Genomic DNA, 24145 nt, shown 5'->3' with positions numbered 1-24145 from the left:
ATTTTAATGTGAATAAAAATATGTTGTCGCTAAAATCAATGAATAATTGTAATATCAATACGTGCAGCCGTAGCCTCAGGGAGTAGGAGGATGAAGAGAAGAGTCAACATAGTCACAGATGGGGAGAGCACCTTGTGTGTGATGATGATTTCTAAATTAAATAATACTAATAATAACATTTATTTATTGAGTAAAACTAAATGGGTTCAACCTGACTTGCAAAGTTGAGATGCTTGAGATCTTTCTGCCCGTGGTTCTGCTTTTGATCTGTATTTAACAAGAGCATCGCTTCTGAAGCACGGAGGATGTTTGCTTTTATTGCTTTGAGCGTCGTTCTGCTGCTGTTCAAGGATTTGGGTTATCACCGGGGCAACTTCAAACATCTATCACATCGTTATTATGCACCTTCATGTGGCGTTTAGTTCTGCTAGCTCGGTGCTTTATTCCACTAAAGAAGCATCTTTCACTTTCAGAAGTCGACATGCCCAAAGCGGATTTTGTTTCGGCCCACTGGGTGAGTTTGCAGATCAAAGTTCACCTCTTAACTCTGCAAAAAAGAAAGTGATATTTTATGTGTGTATGTGTGTGGCTTTTTTTGAAAGAGTAAGAGGGTTAAAGCAACTATATGCTCCCATTCTGATCACCCTGATAGTTATAACAGCATTCTCCTGCATCTTACAGTTCATCAGGTCGCTTTCTCTTACAGTAACACTATCTGCAACACAAGCGACATTTCAAAACAGACCTTTAATAAACTCTTTTATACCCCGTAGCAGTTTTAGTAGTTTTATAACGTAGTCCAGGGTGCTCATTACTTAAAGGCAGGGTTGACGATGTTCTCCAGTCTACACTATTTGTTCTATTGGTTGAAATGGTCTTTACACCCCGACAGCGATCCATTACTGATGAGCTCTGAAAAAGGACCGGAAAAGAGCCGTCATCTGTAGCTGCTGTAATCCTGTAAAAACGTCTACCAATCACTGCCTCGTGGTCCGCTTGGAAAGAACCAATCAGATGCCTCCCTGCTCGTACTCTACCCTTGGCGTGCACCAGCCTGAACTCAAAGCGCGTCGGCGCCGCATGTTTACTGGAGAATGGAAGAGAAAACTCAGCCCTGCAGTGGCACTGTAGCGGTTACTTGTCATGAGGTAGCGTTGTTGAGTTGAGGTCCTCTCTCCGCTCTGTGTCTGTGAAGTAGTTACGATGCGGCGGTGCTCGTGCATGTGTGTGTGGGGGGGGAGGGGCGTTGCCTTGGAAGGAGCCCTGAGGGGATGAGGGGGGTTTAGACGGAGCTCCTGAGGTGATGCTGCTTTCAAATTATGCTAGCTTTCCAACATCGTCGACCCTATCTTTAATTAGTTAAGGCCCATTAATTCCTTCAGTTCCAAAAGGCCAAAACCGTTAGCCCTACTTCAGCAGGGGTCAAGCAGTGAGCGGGGGGCATGTGAGCCATCATCACTTTTGCCTTGTTTAGAAGTTGATTAGCTGTGACTTGCTGAAGAAATGCTCTTACATAAGCAGCACACATTTTGAATTTAGCTGTGATGATGATGATGATGATGATTAGCACTTCAGAGGTCAGGTGATTTTGTAATTGGTGAGTAACTATTTGCTATTATCAACACAAACACTCTCTCTCTGCAGAGCAGCACATTCTGGCAGCTCCGTGTAAAACAGGAACTCACTGGGGTTGTTAGTGTCTGCGTGTCACAATCCAGACACAGGTTGAAAGCTATTTTAATATGCATGTTTGCATTGTATAAAAGCCTTTATGTGCTGCAGGAGTCACATTGTGAAAATGTGTTGTGTATGTCTGCAGAGCTGTGGGGAACTAAACAAGCCTGTAATCTGGAATTACATTTCCTGATGAGCCCAGAGTAACACCCAGCTGTCTGTCAGTAGGGTTGTTAATACATTTTGGCATTTGGCTGGTCAGTGTCAGTAAACTAAACTCCCCACTGATCGGTCAACATACTGCAGTAGGGTTAGTGTAGCAGCAAGGTGGTGTATCGGGTCTCCTGAGGATAATTGGTACTGAAATGCAGAAATAGGAACCAGTATCGGCCGGGTCAGGTGTTCCGCCCGGAAGCAAAAACAGTTTCTGACCGCTGAGGCAGCATGTTACTGTCGTTTGTTTGTTTGTTTGCTGCTATTGGAGTGAACGTGTAATCGAGTTAATGGATAAGCTTCATTGAAAAAACTGTATTCAAGCATTAAGTGTGTTTTGGACTTTGATTATTCACGGTAACGTTAATCAGGTGAGCCCGGTGCAACATCTCAGTGGCATAAAGCTTGGCTTAGCCTCTACAGATAGATTATATTGTCTTTTGTGGTAAACTCAGTCAGTTTTTTGTTTTTTTATTTGGTATAAGTACAGTAGGAAAGTTAAGTAAGTTAGTTGTATCTGTTTGTTCACCTGTGTTTGCGCTGCAAGTTTTAGCTCCCGGGCCACGGCTGCGTTCACACTGCGAGCCTCAGTGCTCACTTCAGATTTATTGGTCGATCCGACATTTTTATTTGGCTTTGTTAATGTGGCCAATATCAAATAAAACAAAAAAAAAAAAAGTAAAAGTTGCGTGAATTCTGAAATGACTATGGCGTTAGCTATGGTTGCACACTGTTAACTCCTGTAGTGGAGCTGAACATAAAGGCATGCATGAGAGCGTGCATGATGTCACATCAGTTGGAAAGCGGTCTACAGGCTTATATAGGAAACACAGAAAGTCGCAGAAGGTCTAATTTTTTAGGTTAAGTTACAATCTGTTCACACATTGACAATAAGAAACGATTTAAAAAGTTTATATGTTTAAATATCATATCGATAATTTAAGATGACCAACTTGATATTTTTGAACCAGGACCTTCAGTATTTTAATGAAGTAGCCTGTAAATAAAAAGGTGTGCCAAATTTAGTTGGCTCCACTTTTACATAATCACATACATACATAATCAACATTCAGGTGAATATAGGTATCGGATCAGATAGTATTAAAGTACCTTCATCAGGAACAGGGACAAAACTTCCCTACCACAATGTTTACAATATATATTCTTCATCATTGTTCATTGTGATGATGGATTATAAAACTAAAGCAAACAATAAGTCTTTCATACCATACATAAATGAATGGAGACCAGATGCATGGATTTTTTAATATGTAATAAATGGGCTAAAACATGCAAACACACTGATATGGTCCTTTTAAGATGAATAATATAGCATACTGCTGTGCAGAAGTAACTGAATGAGTCCAGCTTGTGCTCTCTCTTGATTCTGTTACGCTCTGCTTTATAAGATTGAGAAAGCGTCTGCTTCCTCACAGCGATACGACCTTTGTTTCCTGGAATCATCTGATCACGTTCTCACTCGGCTAATTGCCCCCCAAAATTCAAATGGCGAGGGATAGCACAGCAAGAAGAAGAGAGGAGAGCAGAGCGGTGTGAGTGAGTGAGTGAGTGTGTGTGGGGAGAACAGAGTGTAAATGTGTCGCTGCTGCTGTGTCCCGGACTTGTGATTGTGTCTGTCCCATTGTGTACCCTTGGTGCTGCAGTGGCTCTCCTTCAATTGTACTTTGACAAGGTCTCCTCTCTCTCTCTCTCTGTCTCTCTCTCTCTCTCTGTCTGTCTCACTCTCTCTCTCATTACATGAGCAGCTGCTGCCATGGTGACAGCAGCAATCAGGTATCCCCAGTCCAGACCAACGCGCTGCAGCAGACAATAAGCCCACACACACACACATGCTCGCACACATACACAACATCCTCCTGCAGTGATCCAGTATTATTCAGCTAACTCACTGTTGACTTGTAGTCACTCCTCTCTGTCACATCTATCTACGTTTATAAGTATGTTTCCTGTCGTTGTGTGTCACAGATCTCAGTGAATCAGTGTGTTTCTGTGGAAGATCCAACCTGTCTGTCATCTACAGCTTTCTTCTCTCACTGAGGAGTGTATCATAACACACTTGGCAGAGTGTGAACATTGACTACGTATACATGCACAAAATATTCCCACTTAGCTGTTTACATGGCTGATGAAAATGGATATTCCACTATTATTACCGTTTGCATGCAGCCGTGTGTACTCTGATTAACTTGTTGATATTCAAGTCTAGTCTAGTGTTAAAAACGGTGTGATACCCCATTTTATTAGTACGATACTTTAAGGCAAGGCAGCTTTATTTGTATAGCACATTTCAGCAATTCAAAGTAATTTACACAAACATTCAAGAACATTGCGACAAAGTGCAAAAGAACATTAAGACATAATTAAAACAGTAATAAAAAGATTCGAAAATAAAAACAAGCTAAAAATAAAAGCTAAAATAGAGTATAACACACAAGAGTAAAAGATATAAAGCAGTATAAGATAATTATTTGGTTTAATAAAAAAGGCAGCAGCAGCAAACAAGAAAGGTTGAAGCTTTGATTTAAAAAACTCAGAGTTGTAGCGGTCCTGCAGGTTTCTGGGAGCTTGTTCCAGATATTTGGTGCATAAAAACTGAACGCTGCTTCTGCATGTTTAGTTCTGACTGTGTGGACACGAAGCAGACCTGATCCAGATGTTGATCCTGATCGATTTTCTTAAGAAGACCAGTAAAGACGCCGTTACAGTAGTCAAGTCGGCTGAAGATAAATGCATGGATTAGTTTTTCCAAATCCTGCTGAGACATCAGTCCTCTAATTCTTGCTATATTCTTCAGGTGATAGAAGGCTGTCTTTGTAATGTCTTAATATGGCTGTTAAAACTCAGGTCAGAGTCCGTGACTACACCAAGATTTCCGGCTTGGTCCATGCTTTTGATCAAATCATACAAACTAGTTTGTTTCGAGCGTACTCCCCGCCTTAACTCTTATCTCTGGTGTGATGACCCCTGGTGTCATCTGGGGTTTCCCCGTGATGATGAACCTGTGTCTTTCTTTGTCCTGCAGCTGATTGATTGAAGTGATCTGGAACAGCTGGACCCGGTGTTCCTCGGTTACTTAAGCCACTGCTGCAGCTTTGACCCTCTCTCTGCTCCTCTCTCTGCTCCTCTCCTATAGGGACCTGTTTTGGTTATGCAGCCTTAGTTATTTACTTAAGCTTCTATGCCCCTTTACAACCCCCACACACATTACAGTTAATTAACATTTTAATTTGGCTAAACAGGTTCAAATAGATAATGAATGAATCATAAATAAAACAGATAAATGATCTCACCCCACAGGAGTCTTGAAGGCTGAATCTGAGACTCACTGCCCTGTTCAGACTGATGTTTTTTGAGGTGTAATCACCAGTGTTGTAGTACTCGAGATCGGTCTCGGTCTAGAGACATGAAGGTCTCGGAATCGACTGCATTTTTACTCGGTCTTGTCTCAGACGAAGAAAACTCTGGATTTGATGTCAAGACGACAACTGCGGGGATATCACTAAACTGCCTGTAAAGCAAACGTATCACAGAAGACCAAAATCGTTGAACCTCCTCACGTTCCCACAAGCAATGATATAAAGTACCTTGATGAATATTACATATTATAGCATTGGTCAGGGATATTGGGATCAGATTTATTTATAGCATTACAGGGGTGTTGTACGTTCTCATTATCCAGTTATATCGTATTAATCTCAGTTGAGTGTTGATGGTGCCTTTGAACACAGTATACCCCATTCATCCACTTGGATGTCCTCTTGTAAATCATGTGTGAAATTAATTTCACCCCATGAGTCACTGACTCACAAAGGAGATGACTAACTCACCTTTGCAGTCATTTCCCCGTGCATGGTATTTAATTTATTGTTTGATTTGTGAGCACACTACTGCAGCCACAAAGACCTGGACTAAACACAGTGCAGGGCCATGGTCTGATGTGTTCCTCTGTGTGTGTTTGTGTGTTTGTGTGTGTGTGTGTGTGTGTGTGTGTGTGTGTGTGTGTGTGTGTGTGTGTGTGTGTGTGTGTGTGTGTGTGTGTGTGTGTATAGCTAGTTCAGATACAGGATTTTGTGTGAGGTACAGTGTGTGAATGCCGGTGTGGCATGAGGCCCGGCTCAATTGTCTGGTCTTTACAATGGATCCAGAAGGCCTTTCATCCAGCACAACAGCAGCTTTAAATCATTCACAACCAGCCAGACTGGACCGATATGATTTAGGCCTGTACCCAGTTAGATGGCTGTTTGCAGTGGGTATGTGTGTGTGTCAACCAAAAACCCAAGTTTCAGATTTAAATTCAGAGCAAATAAGGTAGAAAGAGAAAGGGAGCTTCTGGAGGAAGCATGTGCATTCACGCATGCATGCACGCAGTTTCACAAAAGCAGGCGCTCTCACACACACACACACACACACACACACACTTCTGGCAATCGGCATACTTAATGTGCTATTTGTAAGTGACCCTCTGATGGTCACAAGATCAGAAACCCACGTGGTGTCCTTCACAGTGCCTGCTTTCACCACCACCAGGAGCCTTGTGATCATCAGAGGGGGGCGAGGGAAACCTCCCCGCACATACACACCTAAAGAAGTCGTATACCGACAGAAGCACAGCAAAAAGGAGGGAGGAAGGGAGGGCCATGTATGAAACCGTATCACATGCTCCACTTTTCATGGCCTCCTAAGCAATTGAAGAATGTTTAGGTGCAGCGAGTTCAAGTCCTCATTTCATTTGTTGCACATTTTTCTGTGCGCTCCAGGGATGACGTATTTTTGTAGGCCAACCAGGAAGTTAGCATCGCCCTGGTTCCCTCCACTAAAAGCCACTGGATTGTTCTGTTAGGTTTTGGATTATTGCAGAAAATAAGCTCCCTGGCAAACACACAATTATGATACTTTTGTTCAGCAAGATAATCTCCACTAATGAACACCACTTTGATGATTTTTGAAGCATGAATGTAATCGCCAGAAGTAAAAAGTTAACGTAAGGCTATAAACGAGCTAGACCACGGTCACATGAGCATGAGTATAAACACGAGACTGTAAAGGAGGACGAGTCGGCGTGATGACGTTTAGTCGTCTCATTTAGCCGCTTGTTTATTTTATGTCGCAGAACAAAATGTTAAAATCTCTTCAGCTTGTGTTAACCATAGCCCTTATTTCAGGCATCGAACCAAAAACCTATTCAATAAACCCGTTGACTTCCAGACGAGGAAACAGGAAATGCTTGAATGCTAACTCATTTCTGGGTTTTAGGACTCATCCTGCACCACTGTATTACATTTATAAAGTATCCTTAAAGCTGCAGTGGGTAAAAATGGAGCATAAAAAAATATATTTTTATAAAACAGTCGCTATATATCCTGACAGTAGTGCATGAGACAGGTAATCTGAAAAAAATCACAGACCGGAGGAAAACAAGCAGTAAGAGCTGATCTGAGGTCTGCTGTCCAGCTGCCGTCTATGAGAGCCGGCTGTCAATCACTCGCGAACTCCGACCAAACGGTCAAACTAGGCAGCGCTGATCAAATATGAATCAATATTCTGTTACGTTAATGTCTATTTCTCTCCTCAAATGTTTTCAGAATCATCTTGTTGTGTACTGTTTAGCTGTAAAATGAGAAAATTTGTGACCCGGCAGCTTTGTTGAGAACAGTTAAGGAAATATCAAGCACCACCCACCAGCTGGAGCACAGCCAATAGGAACGCTCTCTTTCTAAAATGACCTGTAATTGGCCAAAGATTTTTTTAAAGCCTGAAAACAGAGCCATGAGGAGGTGCAGAAGTCTAGTTATCTCTCAGAACACTTGAATTACAATATGCTGAAAGGTTATTATGGAATTTCTGCCAGATGATAACGAAAACATTCTGCCTACTGAAGCTTTAAGTGCATACATGTATATCAGAGAAATGACCGTGACACATTGTGATGTGCAGTAGATGTGCATTTGAAGGACGCTCTCCAGCTCCATCCATCACTAACCCGGCTGCGTTTCTGCTCTCTGCAGCCGGAGAAAAAGCTCAGTAATTCAATCTGCCCTCCGCCATGTGACGGCAAATAGAATTGCGACCCTGAAGACGACGTGTGTTTTCAAACCCAACGAACTAGGTCATGCCAAAACCAATCCTTATTTCAAGTATCTGTGTGTTTGGTGTTTGTGTCACTGGAACAGGCAGAGAGAGAGAAAAGAGAGAGAAAATGTGGAAAATAGAGAACACATAGAGAAAGATAATCCCTGGTGGTGGTGAGTTTATTTCCCGGTGGAGTTTTATAAAACCAAACTGTGTCACACCACTAAAAACTAGTGGCCCTGCAGGTCCTGCTGTCCTTGTTACCGAAACTACCGACTGCATCCAAATAAAAAACACACATTCATGTTCCATATAGGCACAATGTACACTGAAACACTTCAGACTAGTTCACAACGTCAAGCAAACTACTGTCACAATAAATATAGTTTTGGGGTATTTCATGCCTTCATTAACAGGAAACGAGAGAGAGAGAGAGAGAGAGAGAGAGAGAGATGGGGAATGACCTGCCTATGTATAAGTTTATTACATGACTATTCTGAGCAGCATTCTAACATCATGTGATCAACTGTGTGTGTGACTTTGTGTTTTCTGACCTGAATCTTGGAAGTAAGCCGGGCGTGTGAAGCAGTGGACAAACCGTGTGTGTGCGTTTGAGCCGTATACGGTTGAGTGCGTGTGTTAGCGTGTTAGTGTTAGTGTGTGTGTGTGTGTGCGTGTGTCACGCTCATTTTTTCTCAAGAATGCTCGTGGGCAGAGGCAGGGCCGGTAATGAGGGGAGATGGGAGAAGACGCGAGTGGAGGGAGCAAGCGAGCGGGCGGTGATGCAGCCGGTCTAAAAATAACACCGCCTCCATACCCTTTCTACCCCTGACGCTTCCCTCCGCTCGTCCCCTCCGCGATCCCTACGTCTCTTTTCTTTCTCCCATCTCTTCATCATCTCTCTCCTTAATGAAAAAGGGCTGCAGGTAGACGGGGGGGGATAGAGATGTTAGTGTCCTCCTCCACCTTCCACGGAGGTAGGAGTGCGTGAGGCTCAAGACGAACCAGAGATCAGGGAGGCAGAAGGGGGGGATGGAGGGATGGAGGGATGGAGGGATGGAGGGAGGGCTAGGGGAAACAGAAAGGTTGTGCATGCTTGCTAAGAAAGACACAGACTCCAAATACCAGCTCATGTTTCCTCTCCACGTGGTGTAGAGAGCTAAAGAGAATTAGTAATGCTGTTTTTACAGCACAAAATGACCGTACCATATTATCACCCGATTCGACTGTTATCAGGCCATTAAATATCTGTTATCAAAACCTTTATTACATTCGTCATATACATACAGGTACATACATGAAATTTGACCTCTGCATTTAACCCATCCTAAGTATTTTAGGAGCAGTGGGCTGCTGTAAAGCGCCCGGGGAGCTACTGTGTGTCAGCAGCGAAAAATGTGGTTTCCCAAGTGTGAACCAGACAGTGGAAAGCAGATAAAGACAGAAAGAGTGGAAGAGAAAAACTGTGCTGTAATCCCCGTCCTGACTGACATCCCCGCTCCCCCCCCCACGGCCTGGTGGTTGGCCTTCATGGTCAGGGCTGTCAGTGGAAGTACAGTCTATTGTGTGCTCTCCCTTTGTATCGCCGTCATTTATCACGTACACACAGACACAACAGCTGGGTAAACTATCCAAGCAGGTTCACTTCTAGTCTCTCTGTTACTCTCTCGATCACACACATTCAGAATCCGTCACTCAGCGCAACAAAAAATCCACACACAGACTGCAGACAAAACATCAACACTCTCAGCCTCGGCCGTATCCAGACAGAAGTAGCTCCCTGGAGGTTTGCTCAGAGGGTTTGTCAGTTGGATGGAGTTGTCTGATCCGCCGTTATCAACTGAAGTACAAAGTCGACTGCTGCACCGCGCTGCAGGGAGGCATACTCACACCGTGGGTGTCTGTATGTGCGTGTGGTCTCATATTTACGGCCTCGGAAAGGGTGTTTCTGTGATGCCGTACTGATTGGAGGAGAGGAGAGGAGAGAGGGATTAGATGGTATCTTAGTAACCTGCTCCTGTTATTGACTCCATTTTGTAGCCCTTTGTGTCTCCGCTTTCCTCGAGGCGAAGCAGACAGTCAGGAGAGGAGAAGAAAATAAAAAGAAAGGACAGAGGAGAAAGGATGAAAGGAGAGGAATGCAGAGGAGCGTAAAGAAGCGAGCCATCAGATGCTATTATATCACATTAACCTCCTACAGTTTATGATTGACTCCATTTTGTCGCCGCCGTAGACAGACCAACCCCGTCAGGATGAATCCTCTTCCAGCACGTTCTTGCAATTAAGAAAACCAGCGTTGCATTTCAACTCGCCGCCATGCATTTTTTAAATGAAACACTTGGAAAAGGATTTCACATGGCCGAGAGTCACAAGAGGAGCGTGTAATCCACCAGTTGAATTTACCACCAAAACCACTTTCTTTCTTTTTTGCTGATATGAGTGCAGTGTGGAACGAAATGTCTTGAGTTACTTTTCAGCACATGGTGACGCATTAGTATCACAAACTGTGTTAGCATAGCATGAGTACACACCAGATGTGCATTACAATACCCATTAGGGATGCACCGAGACCGAGTACGAGTACAAGTACTTACATTTGGGTACTCGCCGATACCGAGTACCGATACGAGTACTTCTCTGTGCCAAAAGACCCTCGTTAACAGCCAGCTGGAGGGTGTGAGCGACTAGCGGCAGGCTGGGGAGTCCCGCATACAAGGCTGTGCGCCACGACCGGCTCTAGGTCGGCTTTGAAAGGCTCGGGGTGAAGGTGGCTCGCGGCCGCAGCTTTACAGCGCTCCCCGCACCGTGACGGGGCTCCCTGCTCCCGGTGCCACTGTCGACCGGGGCAGACTGTCCCCAGTGCGCCCCAACCACGTCGTGCCGAGGCCCACGTAAAAGGCGCCAGGGGTCTGTGGCGTTGTCGGTAACCCACCCGACCCGTCTTGAAACACAGACCAAGGAGTCTAACGCACGTGTTAGTCAGAGGGTGCAAGCAAAACCCTGTGGCGCAATGAAAGTGAGGGCCGGTGCGCGCCAGCTAAGGTGGGATCCCGGCCCAGCGGGGTCGGGCGCACCACCGGCCTGTTGGGGAGGTGGAGCATGAGCACCCGAAAGATGGTGACGAGAGATTAACGTTGCACTGCTGTAAAGTGGTATCGTCACCGTTGTATCGGAGCCGTTTTGCGAGTACGAGTATCGGACCCGATACCCGATACTGGTATCGGTATCGGTGCATCCCTAATACCCATACTACCATAATTATTTATGATGAAAGAAAAAGATTTAGTATGTCCCAGTTAACACAGTAATAACACGTTAACGCACATTCAGTTTTAAAGCTAGAAACTAAACCTAAGGAATCTATTGGTACTAACTATGTCACTCTAGCATGTTGGGAAGGAGCTTGACCTCTGACCTCCAGATATGCGAATGAAAATGGGTTCTATGGGTTTCAGACATGTCCACTTTATGATAATCACATGCAGTTTGGGGGCAAGTCATAGTCAAGTCAGCACACTGACACACTGACAGCTAACATACCAGGTGCCATGTTAACGAGTTAATCCATGTTATTCACTTCACCTGTCAGTGGTCGTAATGTTATGGCTGATCGGTGTATGTATTATTCATATCACTGTGTGTTCAGTAGCTGTCACACTAAATTGCAGAATAGCAGATAATTTTTTTCCGCAGTCAAAGCTCTGTATTTTAAGAGGAAACCCAGAGGCACGTTGAGCAGAACTGTTTGTATAAAGACATGAGGGATTATTCATAAAACTCCCCCTGCAGGGTTGTCGTGACATTATGGGCTGAGAGCGTCACGCTGAAGTGTGTTTCCTTATTCAGTCAGTCTAAATATACTAACTGACTACAGCAGGTGGGATTCTTTTGGGTTGCAAAGGGCTTTTATGAATTACATGCAAGTGGAGAACAGGTCGATGGTTTATAGTCTTATATACGCCGCCAGTGTGTGTTGCCCTTAACAGTAAAACTAATGAAAGACAGATCTCTCCAGGTCTCTCACAGTCTCATCCCTTCTTCTTCTCGTCTTCTCCTCTGCAGCTCTTCTCCATCGTGATCTTCGGCTGCATCGCCAACGAGGGCTACATCAACCGCCCCAACGAGGTGGAGGAGTACTGCATCTTCAACCGCAACCAGAACGCCTGTAATTATGGCGTCTTCATGGGATCTATGGCCTTCCTCTGCTGCATGGCCTTCCTGGCTCTGGACGTCTACTTCCCCCAGATCAGCAGCGTCAAAGACCGTAAGAAGGCGGTGCTGGCTGACGTCGGGTTGTCAGGTAAACACTTCATCTAGTCGTCACAATAAACTAAAGATACTAAAGATTACTTAGTACAGTTAAAGATTACTTTTACACATTTATCAGTGAACTAATCTACACAAATACAGACTGGGCTGTGTTATAATAACCACGCCAAGCCTCAGCCAAGTACCACAATAACAGAAAAGTCATCTGATCTTTTTCACTCAGAGACTAAAGCTATGTTCAAAACTGCCTACTACATACTACTGAGGAACGCAGTATGCAGTACACAGTACATACTGCATTCCTCAGTAGTAGGCAGTATGAAACAGTTAAAGCGATGTATTTAGCAGTATGCTAGGCCAGGCTTTAGCCTTTAAACCAGCTCTTTAAGCACTGGACCAAAAAACGAACTCGTACCATTATTACAATATTATCGAAAAATACAACTTTGATTTTTTTGTTTATGTTATGCTTGTTTACTCTATAAGATACTGCAGGTTTAAACTATTTATTCTAACAGCTCATAATGAAGTAAGAAGGATTGATATCCCTTCAGATATTAGAGTAATAGGTTGTATCAGCAGGTATATCTCTGCCCCGTCAGAGGCTGCTCTTTCCCTCTCCTTTTCTCTCGCCACTCTGCTGCTCTGTAGCCGCTCTGTGAGCGTCACCGGCCGGTTGGCGAGCGAGCTACGCCTGTGGGCAATTGTGGAGCTTTTCAATTCCAAAAAGACAGATAAACACAAGTTCCCGTTAATTTATAATGGACATATGTGTTGTGATATTTAAACAAACTATCCGTTAACAAGGAAATAAAAGCCCCTCATCTACAGACCGGTCTCTAGAGAGCTCCAGCTAGCTCATAGCGGTCTGTGAGCGTGACCGCCCGGCTGACGAGGCAGCGACCCCGGCAGGCGCTAGCTAGCTGTCACGGCAGTTTGTGGGGCTTCTAAACTCTGAAAACATTGGAGCAAATATTCAATTTGCCATCTAATAATGTAAAACTGCCAATATTCAAAATCTAGACAGCTGATTTCTTGCCTCAAAAGTTTTCAGAAGTGAATTTAGTGATATAGCTACGAAAAATGTAAAAAAACAAGCAGTTTTTGGCTGCTGTTGTTGTTGCAACAGTAGGCGGGGTAGACTGGTCCGATGCATGCTGGAGATTTTTTCAAAATCAGTACGACATCCGGGTATTTTTGTCATACTGTAGATGTTGCTTTTGTTCGCATACTACATTCTACATTTTGGCCACATCAGTACGTACTACCAGTATAGTATGAGGTTTAGAATACGGCCTAAATATTCATGAGATTATCTCGGGTTAAATAAAAATCACTTCCTACATAGACTCTGCAGAAGCTTCTTAAAAGCAAGAAGAAATGTTGGCTGTGTAGCACAAACACAGAGACGGATGCATGAACAGCGGTAGAAAGACACTCAGTGTTGAAGGAATTAATGCAAATGAACCTGGAACAAATAACGTCAAGTCGAATAGCTTTTTGAAAACGGATTCACAAAAGAGCTCAACAGCTTGTGAGGCAATAACACTTAAAAAGCTAATAAGATAATCTAGTACAAGGCACTCACAGTTTTCTAGCTTGTTGTACCACCCAAAGGCATTTACTGCCATGTTTTACAGAAACGGATTTCCAGAATGTAAATGTACACAAAGATTAGCAGTATTTAAATTCATGCATACGGTTTTGAGATATCTCAAAACAGCTTGTCTGTAAATAAAAGGGGCTGAACTGCAGTACTGCAACCCAACAAACAGCCGTCCCTGATTTACTAATTAAAGAGCTAACAGATAGTTAGTGGCAGATGACAGAGGATGGGGAGCGATTCAGTAGAGATTCAATAGGCCTTTTTCACAGAAGAGATTTTGACTTGTCACAGTAGGAAAAGCACAGGTGTAAATAATTAAATTAATGACGGCTGAATCCATTGAGCTGCTTTGATTTCAGGTTCCTGGCATCGTGCATGCCGTCTCACTGGAACACTTGAATAGAACAGAGCCATTATTAGTGTTATTCGTAACACCTGTGCTTTTCGTACTACTAAAAATGGATGCTTCAGCGACTCCAATTCTGATGTTAGAAAGTTTCAGACAGGTGACCTGACAAACACTTTGTTTGAAGCATCAGAACCATAAATAAAACTAGAATGGCACTCAGAGAGCGCAGACAAGGTGCCTGACTTTAAAAACAGATCTCCACTCTCAGCTGGCGGTACCATGAGGTGGTCGGCTTATTATTAACACGGTGTGTTTCCGTGTAACGTATCGGCAGATGCCTCTCTCATTCAGCAGCCGCGTAATGTCTCTCATCCCGTCATCTACCGCTTTTTTCTTTCTCACCGTGGACGACCAACAGCTCCTGCCGCACCTCGATGTCTTGCCACACATCCACACACGTATCTCTGCTCTCAGAAGGAGACGGGGTCATGCGTCATCAAGCTCAGGCTGATTAGAATCCGTAAAAAAAATTCATGGATCATGATCCGGATCGCCACCAAAACCTAATGGATTGTTCATTGTGCCACACCCCACCCTTCCAAAAAATGTCAATCAAATCCATCTCAAACTTTTGGAGTAATCCTGCTAACAGACAGACAGACAAACCAACGCCGGAAACATAACCTCTTTCCAAGGCCCTTGGCCGAAGGAGGTCACTAGAAAAATGCACTCAGTAGAGAGCAGATCTCCTCCAGGTGTGTCTCCCTCTCCCCTATCAAACAAAGAAGAGTTGAATCTCAGGCCCTGTTCAGACCTTGTATTAACAGGCGTCCTCAGTGATCGGATCACAAGTGGACCTCTCTACAGTAAGTACAGGTGTGAACGTACTCAAGACGCATTGAGATTAGGGATGTGACGGTGAGGAAAATGTTCCCACAGGTTAACAAACTTGTGACAACACCGGTGTTACCGATTACACCGGACATTTTACAAGGAAACGTGTGTAGCGCGCTTACTTTGATCTTTACCGTCGGGTGTCTGTGTGTCTGGCCTCTCCGGTAGAGCTTTCGCTGCAGGGCCGCAGGTTTCCACCCGACACTGCTCCGTCCTCCTCGCGGCGATTACCTCATTAACGTTATAGTTCCTTTATAGCATTGGGTTTAAATCAGAAATATTGCCAAATAGGCGCTTTTGCTTTTCGCTTCGACACTAAATCCTCCACCATCGTCTTGTCTGTCAACTCTCTCTCTCGTCTCGTGTGTGAAATCTGACTCCTGCTACTCTGAGCTGAGACTCCTTACAGAGCAGACACTTTCACTTTCAGTTTGTAGCGTCCGTCGTCCGACTTTCTGTTGGGGGCGTCGGGTACGTAATGTAATCGCTGTGTGCCCGACCACCTTGTAACACCGGGAACACCGACTACCGCGGCAAGCTATAGGTAGTTGACTCAGCAGCATACATGCTGTGTGTGTCAGCATTGACCTCTACACAACTCATACATTTCTACTCTCTCACCTCAGTCTTGTGCTACCAGACTGCATGTATTGGGGCAGGCAGTCAAGTTAAAGTATCAGATAAAAAAATGTTCCCCTTTCTCCTAGACAGATTTCCCCCAGCTGATTAAAAGCCCCATAATACCCCACCCTCAGAGAAAATAGGAGCACTTTCAGTCTATAAAAAATGACATTTCAGAGATTGGTAGTTAAGTCATCGTCACAACAAAAGGAGAGGAGGTGTGAGCGGGATAATAAGGAGGAGAGGAGGACTCTTCTGGTGCTAACAAGCCTCTGAGACATTGTGCAGACTGAGACTTCCTCTCCTCCTCCTCCTCCTCCTCCTCTTCCTCCGCTGCGCTGCTACTGCAGTGAACTCACAGACGATGACAAGATAGTCAAGTGTTGAGTCGTTTAATGAGGCCGGTCCTGTCACAGACGGGATTCACTCACACACACACAGTCTGTCTCTGTGTTGTAATAGGAAATGCTTTGCACCGCACTGAAACAAGGGAACAGCTGCTACACGTGTCCTGATCGGTCCTGGATGTTTCTGATGATGTTTTAGCTTCTGTCTCACTCACTGCCCCCACACTTCCAACTGCAGCAGATGTGATGGGATGATGTTTGAATCCCCTTAATATCTTGTTCCAGCAGTACATAACCTGATCTGGTTTTTTTTTGGGGGGGGGTAATTGTTGTAGGTAGCTGTTTGTCTTTTAATTTCACATGTGGTGTAACACAAAGGTCAATCCTGTGTCCCTTGTTGTTTTCAACTGATCCATAACTTCCTCCACAGTCTTCTCCATTGTTATGCTGATGATATATGTAGATGTCAAGGGATAGAGGAAGCAACAAGACTGCCAGTGTAGACAGGCAAACACTGCCGTTTATTGTTTAGCGCACTGTGTTTAACACAAAAATACAGAACTGTGAGTTTCTGCTGCTCCAAAGTACAAAACAGAAAGAAATTAAGAGAGGCATAGATCAAAGGAAGGGCCACTGGTGGTGCCAAACCATAAAACAAACACGCTTCCTAACCCAGCTATAAACCTCCTACTTACCTACGGCCAACAACGGCGCAAACACAGGTGGGACGGAGGCGTGGCCCAGGCGGGAATCCTTCATAACAATATACAATGCAATTTCCCGTTCTAGACTTCCAACTATAGCAGTTTAGCTTCCTTGGCTTGCCTTTCTTATTTCAGCATCAAGTCAAAGTATTTTATTTAGACAGTCCATAAATTAAAAATAGAAAATGCCTTAGAGGGCTTTCTACTCTACTATACTACACAGAAATCTGTTTAAATCTGCGTTACTGAATGGCCTCAAATCTGATTCTCTCTACTGATTTTTAAAGGAATGGTTTCATATTTGGTTGATGCTCTCTTCTGTCAGGAGAGAGAGGTATCGATCTTCTCATCTAACTTTCAAGAAAGCAAATAACCACATTTTCCACAAAGTCAAAGTGCTCCTCTACCAGTTCCATTTAGTAAGAGACATCTGCCGTCAGTGTGTCAGTGTGCTGACTTGACTATGACTTGCCCCAAACTGCATGTGATTATCATAAAGTGAACATGTCTGTAAAGGGGAGACTCATGAGTACCCATAGAACCCATTTACATTCACATATCTGGAGGTCAGTGGTCAAGAGACCCCTTTGAAAAATGGCCATGCCAGATTTTCCTCACCAAAATTTTGCGTAAGTTTGGAGCGTTATTTAGCCTCCTTCACGACAAACTAGCATGACATGATTGGTACCAATGGATTCAGTAGGTTTTTTAGTTTCATATGATACCAATATCTTCACTGTAAATTTAAAACTGAGCCCGCTACAACCTAAAAATCGCAAATGCGTGAAAGCAATTAGTGGTGTTAAAATAAATGTGCGTTATTATGGTGTTAACTTTGACAGCCCTGGTTTAAATCCAAAAGAAGGTTGACACAACATGTTGTTATTATATCTCAGATGGTGTCTTGTTGCATGTATATCATTATTTTAACACCCTCTCTGTACGTGTCTCTCTTCCCAGCGTTCTGGTCCTTCATGTGGTTCGTGGGTTTCTGCTTCTTGGCCAACCAGTGGCAGGTGACCAAGCATGAGGACAACCCGCTGAGGGAGGGAGGGGACGCTGCCCGGGCAGCCATCACCTTCTCCTTCTTCTCCATCTTCACCTGGGTAAGGGGCCTCCACACCAGCATAACACGACATGAGCTGCCATCAGGTGGAGATGGATTCAACTCCTCTTTGATGAGCTTTTGCAAATGTGTCTGCCTTGACTCCTGTTCCTCCACCTTCTTTTTTTGGTTTTAGTTTGGATGCGTTTGTACATGTGAACTCATAAGATGTTGTTCCAACAGGGCGCTCAGACTCTCTTCTCTATGGAGAAGTTAAAGAATGTGTCGTTTGAAGAGGAATACACCAAGCTGTTCCCCCCTCAGCCACATCAGCCTCTTGTCTGACTCTGCTCTGTCTCGCCGCCTTAACCCTCCGCAGCCGGTCCTCCTGCACACACTCCTGTTGTTCCACTGTGGCTGGCTGTAGTTTAAGGACATGAAATACCGATGGGTGTATTTGTGATCCAGCAGTTAAAGAGCAACTATTGTACCGTCATTGTTGCCAGTAAAATGTCGCCTGCACATTTATAATTATAATGTATGTGCAGGTGGGTTCAGTTGTTGTTCAGTACACACGACTCAACAATGACATCGCCAACAGCTCAGATTAAACACCTACTGAAATTCCTGTAATCCGATTTTGGAATGAAAGCTGCCTGCCCACTGGAATTATTAAAATGCTCCGAAACAGAAACAAACACAACGTATTCATGTAGATATTTCTATAGAAAAAGAAGTAAACTGGATGTTTTTACTTCATTTCAAAGCAGTTTGGGTAACACCTCATTTTACAGGTCTGCAGATTCCATGGTAATTAGGTGATAATTAGCAAGTAACTTATTTGAAATGTCATTGGAATTACTACCAAATTACCCCAATATTTACCTCAAAATTTATCAAAAATTACTTCTTTATAAACATTATTTAATAATTATATTAGTAATTTATTTAATACATTTCCAGGAAAATAATACAAAGTTAATTGATATACTTTATTTCCATGTCTGCTGATAAAAAATTGATAATTAGCAAAATACTTCTTTGAAATTTCTTTAAAAACTCCATGAATCATTAAATTAGCTACCAGGTTACATCTGTGTAGACAATAAATCACACAATGGTGAGATTTTTGACTGATCAGAAATGTATTCTATTAGTTTACGTTTTCCACCTTAACCATTATATGCTATTTTAGCATATAATTATAATTATTAAGTTATTTTCGATAATTTTTGAGGTAAATATTGGGGTAACTTGGCAGTAATTCCAAAGAAATTTCAAATAGCTTACTTGTTAATTATCACCTAATTACCATGAAATGTGCGGAGCTGTAAAATAAAGTGTTACCGCAGTGTGTTGCTGAGGTAGCTGCTGTAGGTGTGTGACAGGTGCACAGTCTGGACAGCTGAAGCTTTAAACATTGTGCAGTCTTAATTTACAGAGCAGACCACCACTTGTTCTCATCATTAACATGAAGTTTTACAGATTGATTGGTGCTTTATTGAGGTGGCCGTTTTTTACATGCATGATTTCAAATGCGTCAGACTGCATTGCTTCAAACTGTGAAGGTTTTGTATTTCTTTTGGGTTTTGATGACGTTACATTCAAGCTTTAGTTCAACATTTTGTGGAAATAAACTTATTCGCTGGTTTTCTTGTTTTCAGTCTTTATGCTGAGCCGAGCTAAACCAAGCCAAGATATGCTAACCAGCTGCTGACTCCAGCTACGTATTAGACAGACAGATATAAAGTGGTATCAATCTTCTCGTCCAACTCTCAGAACCTGAAGAAGTACTTCCTTAAATGTCAAACTATTCCTTTAAAGGGCAGTGTGCAGGATTTGGTGGCATCTAGTGGTGTGGTTGCAGATTGCAACCACCTGAATCTCTGACGCTTTGTCAGACCCCTCGGCGTCTCTCTTTTCGGTCGCAGTAAACACATGCTCAATGTTGTGAAGTAAACAAACACTTGCTTAGGTTCAGGCATTAAATCCACTATAGTTAGGTTTAGGAAAAAACAACATGGTTGGGTTTAATAGTACGTTTGTACAGTGAAAATGAAACTGAATGTTGTGAACCTAGGACATGAACAAACAGCTGAAATGTGACGAACGGGATACGAACAGTGGTCTCCTTGTGTTTGTTGGACCCATCCACCCAGTGTGTCTCTTTTTGCACGTCACCACACTGACGGCGCACTTTCCCTGAGCGTAAATATTGATGTGGATGAGTTTACATTGTAGTTAAGGGAAAGCCCGATGCGTCTCGTACCGACTCTAAGGGGTGAATTGTGCGTCGGTATCAAACGTCGACGGCCGTGACAAAGCGTTGGTATTTGACGCCCTGAAAATGAGAACGGGCTGAAACTACAGTGACCGACGCAAAAATGTGAAAGGCCCTATAGAGCCAGTGGTTTGGTGTACATATAAACGGCTCATTCTAAGCTGACGAAAACACATCAATTCTTAGTTCCAGGTGATTATACACTAATGAAAACATATTTTATTCCCTAAATGCTACACACTGTTCCTTTTAATTTCTCCGTTTATTTTAGATTGACTTCACAGTGTAAACGGACAGTTTTTAAAAAAATTTAAATGAAGTATCAAACTGTTTTTATTGCATATGTATAGGATTTTTACGGCTTGATGAATGTCATTGGGTCAAAAATAAGTTTTATTACTTATTATGACTACTATACTAAAATGTTCCACATCCATATTAACAAAATAATCTGAAATTTTCAGGTGTTGGTTGTATTATTTTATTAAACAATAACTACATTTCTTTTCTGAAGGTTTATTGACTTGATTTCATATTATGCAATCAACCAACCAGACAAAATATCCGATGGACCAAAAGACCGAGTGGCGTATCAGACTGAAAGAGTCAAACTAGACTTCAACTAGATTAGATCTGTCTGCAGCATCTGATCGAGCTGAGACACACCAGGAAATAAAACCCTCATGAAACTTCCGGCACTGAGATATTAAATCAACTCTGTGGTTTTCTCTCTTTCTCTCTGTGAGTGTCTGTGTTTGCTCTGTGTACTCGTGGCATCGTTGGCTTTCGTCCAGTTGTCTTGAAACCTGTAATTATCGACACAAATGAGATTTGTGTTTTACAGTGCAGGGCCTCGGCTGTTTAATAATGTTCACAGACACAGTTTCATTGCTTGGTCCCTATATTCTACACCGGACTGTAGAGTGATGCTGAGGTGGTGTTTCTCATTGTGAAGCTTTTTTTGCACTGCTGCCTATAGAACTAACTTGCTCTGACTGACTAAATGCTCAAACTATCTAATACGCTTCACAAGCTTTCCAAGCCAACTAATCAATGTTTCCTTCTCTCTCTTCTCCCCAAACCTCTGCTCTAACACGTCCGCATCTCTATCCATTTCTCCACACCTTTCATCCCATCTGCTCATCCTCTTTGCCTCTTCCTGTCGTCTTCCATCTCCGACCCCTCCGTCCCCAAGGCGGTCCAGTCCTTCCTGGGCTTCCAGAGGTACAAGCTGGGGGCCGACTCGGCCCTCTTCTCCCAGGACTACACGGACCCCAGCCAGGACGCAGCCGGAGCCCCTTACACCTCCTTCGGTGGGGACGACCTGGAGAGCCCAGGAGGAGGAGGAGAAGGAGGAGGAGGAGGGGGCCAGGCCAACAGCGAGGCGGCCTTTGACGGCACCGGAGGCTACCAGCGTCAGGACTACTGAGATACTTGGGGGAAATATACTATAGGGAGGAGGGAGGATCTGGGTGAAGTTGCCCTTAGTTCCTAATTTAGAGTGGATTTTGAATAGTTTCCAGCACACTAAAAAAGATCACAGCTTTGGTTAATAAAGCATCGATGCAATACCAGTAGATATAGTAGTAGGTATGTAGGTCTAAAAGAGCTGCAGTAGATTATAACTACGACGGCGTATTAGGGCCATTCTTTCACACACAGTGACGTCACGCTATACCCACGCTGCTCCCCGCTACAGTGCATATCATGCACCTCCGCCTGCAGTGTTTGCACCTCCAACAATAATGGTGCCGGCCCCAAATGCCCATATGTGTGTGAAAGAATGATTGGTAAAAAAAAAAAAAATGTATTACGGTAAAAAATGTGGATATTCCCTGAGATTAAAGTGGTAAATTTACAAAAAAAAAAAATTACGAGAAAAAAAAAGTAATATTCTGTGAGATTGAAATGGTAGATTTACGAGAAAAAAGTCACAAATTTGCAAGATTATAAAATCGTATATTTACAAGAAAAATACTTGAATATTCTCTGAGATTAAAATGGCAAATTTTCAAGAAAAAAAAAATCACAAAAAACCAAGGAACAAACTCTGAAAAATAGTGGAATGCAAAACTAATCTCGGAAATTTTGAGTTTTTTCTCGGAATATTACCCCCCTTCCTCTGGCACCGTAATTATTATTTTTACATACAATATGGTGTCGTATATAACAAAATAAATAACCCAACAATATGAAAAATAACAAACAAGCTGAGGCAGAACAATCCATCGTCTTGGGTGGTTTGGGGTTCTGGGTAAAGTATTGCGTTGGTGCTATATTGACCTAAATTGGATCATAATGCATTTAGCTGGGGGGACAAGTTGGTGGAGTTTACACGTGACATTTCAGTTATTGGGCTGATTTCCTTAAAAGGCAGAATTGATCTCATGGTCAGAAATTGTGGGCAACTTTCCAGATCTTGATGACAAGATGTCAGTTAGGTGTGAGTCTGCAGTAGAACAGCAGCAAGCGGGGTCAGGACATCCGTGGGAAGGGGTTGTGGGAAAAACTGTGAGGTCAAGGTTTTGCAGAAACGGTCACTGTAGCAGATCAATGCTTGTGACCACATTGCCTTCATCCTCTGAGGTCTGCTGTCAGTCAGCAAAATGACTGCGATCAGTGTTAGTTGACACACACACACACACACACACACACACACATGCAAGCACACAGCATATGGATTTTTAACGTGAAGAAACACAAGTTTCTGCTGACGAAACTCCGTAGTGGTGCATTACAGGATCTCAGCATAGACAAACAAGCAACAGTGGCATATCTGGCAACTAATCCCCTCAACTGTAACACGGGAGTGTGTTTGCGTGGGTTGAAAGATCTCCTTTGTGTTGTTATTTTTTTATGTGTGGATGAAGGACAGTGTGTGTTTTCTTGTTTCCCTCTCCTCGATTGTTGCCTTAGTGCTGACTGCCAAGCGAAATCCGACGAACACAGGGCAACAAGTTCCCAACATGCACAGTATCACAGTTCTCTTTCAGCATCTTTAGAGCAAAAATACAGCTAATTCAAAATTTTACTTATTTTTGTCCTTAAGCACATAAAAACCCTGAACAAAACATTCATTATAGAACATCCCAAATGATTCAAAAAACATATCAGCAGGCCTACAGACACTAAAGAACTACAGGTTATCTATCTGTTGTGTTTCCTCTTTATTTCAACACATCTACAGATGAGGCAACATCTTGAGTATTTATGAACATGCATTGCTCCATTTTCTTAAAGAATAAAGTATATCTATCTCTCTATAAATACATGTAAATCTATAATTCAGTATATTAGAGTGTTTGGAAAAAAAGATTATGCTTTATTTTAGGGCATTATGCTAGTTCTGTATAAAAAAAATAAAAGACAAAAGAAAGAAGATCTATGTTCCGTTGAGTGTTATTGTGATAAGGTATACGGTGAGGTCATCCACGCCTCATCCCTTTATGTTGCTTTCAGGGTAAGGAGATGTTTTTATTTTGGAATAATAATACTAACTATAAAAAAAAAAATACAGCAACAAAAAATGTGACCAAATTATCAAAGTATATATGCTCATATGTATACTTTATACTGTACAACCATGTAGACATATAAATGTGTGATGTTCCTTTGTGAAATCTGTTAAGAAAAAAAAGCAAGGTTAGGTTTAAGAAAAAGATTGTGTACAAATGTATGTTTTTGTTGTGTTTGATTTTAACCAATAAAAATAAAGAAAATGCTGATAAAGATATGAATCATTGGTCTGCGATTTTTTTTTTTAAGTGTTTAAATTTTGAGTACTTAGATTCAACTAATGTGGGTGATACAATACTTCTACATGGACCATACTGCCTTACAAATTCTGGTTTGTACAGGGAATACTTAATATTTTTCTTTTTACAAAGAAACAAATATACTGTAGATATAATAATATACAATAACTTATTTCAAGTGTTTTCAGTCCACCTGTGCTGCAGTGAGACACATAAACGATGAGGCCCTCTACTGGCAACACTTTTACCTGTAGTCACATCTAAGTGCAGGTTTTATAAGGAGAGCTTTTGATTTGG

General features: G+C 42.7%; 1 protein-coding gene across 9 annotated transcripts in view; it reads left to right on the top strand.

Moving 5' to 3' along the window:
* Positions 1–23824, top strand: part of syngr1b (synaptogyrin 1b) — a 32091-nt gene extending 8267 nt beyond the window's left edge. Inside the window, exons 2-6 of one of the 9 annotated variants that reach the window (XR_012593364.1) lie at positions 12040–12277; positions 17728–17873; positions 18056–18644; positions 19074–19200; positions 19241–23824. Coding sequence is in view for 2 of the 9 variants with exons in the window: in XM_074630890.1 (XP_074486991.1) it covers positions 12040–12277; positions 17728–17873; positions 21289–21522 (618 nt within the window). In the remaining 7 variants the exon portion in view is untranslated. Of the gene's footprint in view, positions 1–12039; positions 12278–17727; positions 17874–18055 lie in introns of all 9 variants that reach the window. The other 8 variants (XR_012593362.1, XR_012593363.1, XR_012593365.1 and 5 more) reach the window with 8 other exon arrangements.
* Positions 23825–24145: the final 321 nt, after the last annotated feature.

Source organism: Sebastes fasciatus, chromosome 3 (genome assembly GCF_043250625.1).
Source record: "Sebastes fasciatus isolate fSebFas1 chromosome 3, fSebFas1.pri, whole genome shotgun sequence".
NCBI lineage: Eukaryota > Metazoa > Chordata > Actinopteri > Perciformes > Sebastidae > Sebastes > Sebastes fasciatus.
The sequence above is the reverse complement of the archived record's forward strand: the minus strand, read 5'-3'. Positions and strand labels throughout refer to the sequence as shown.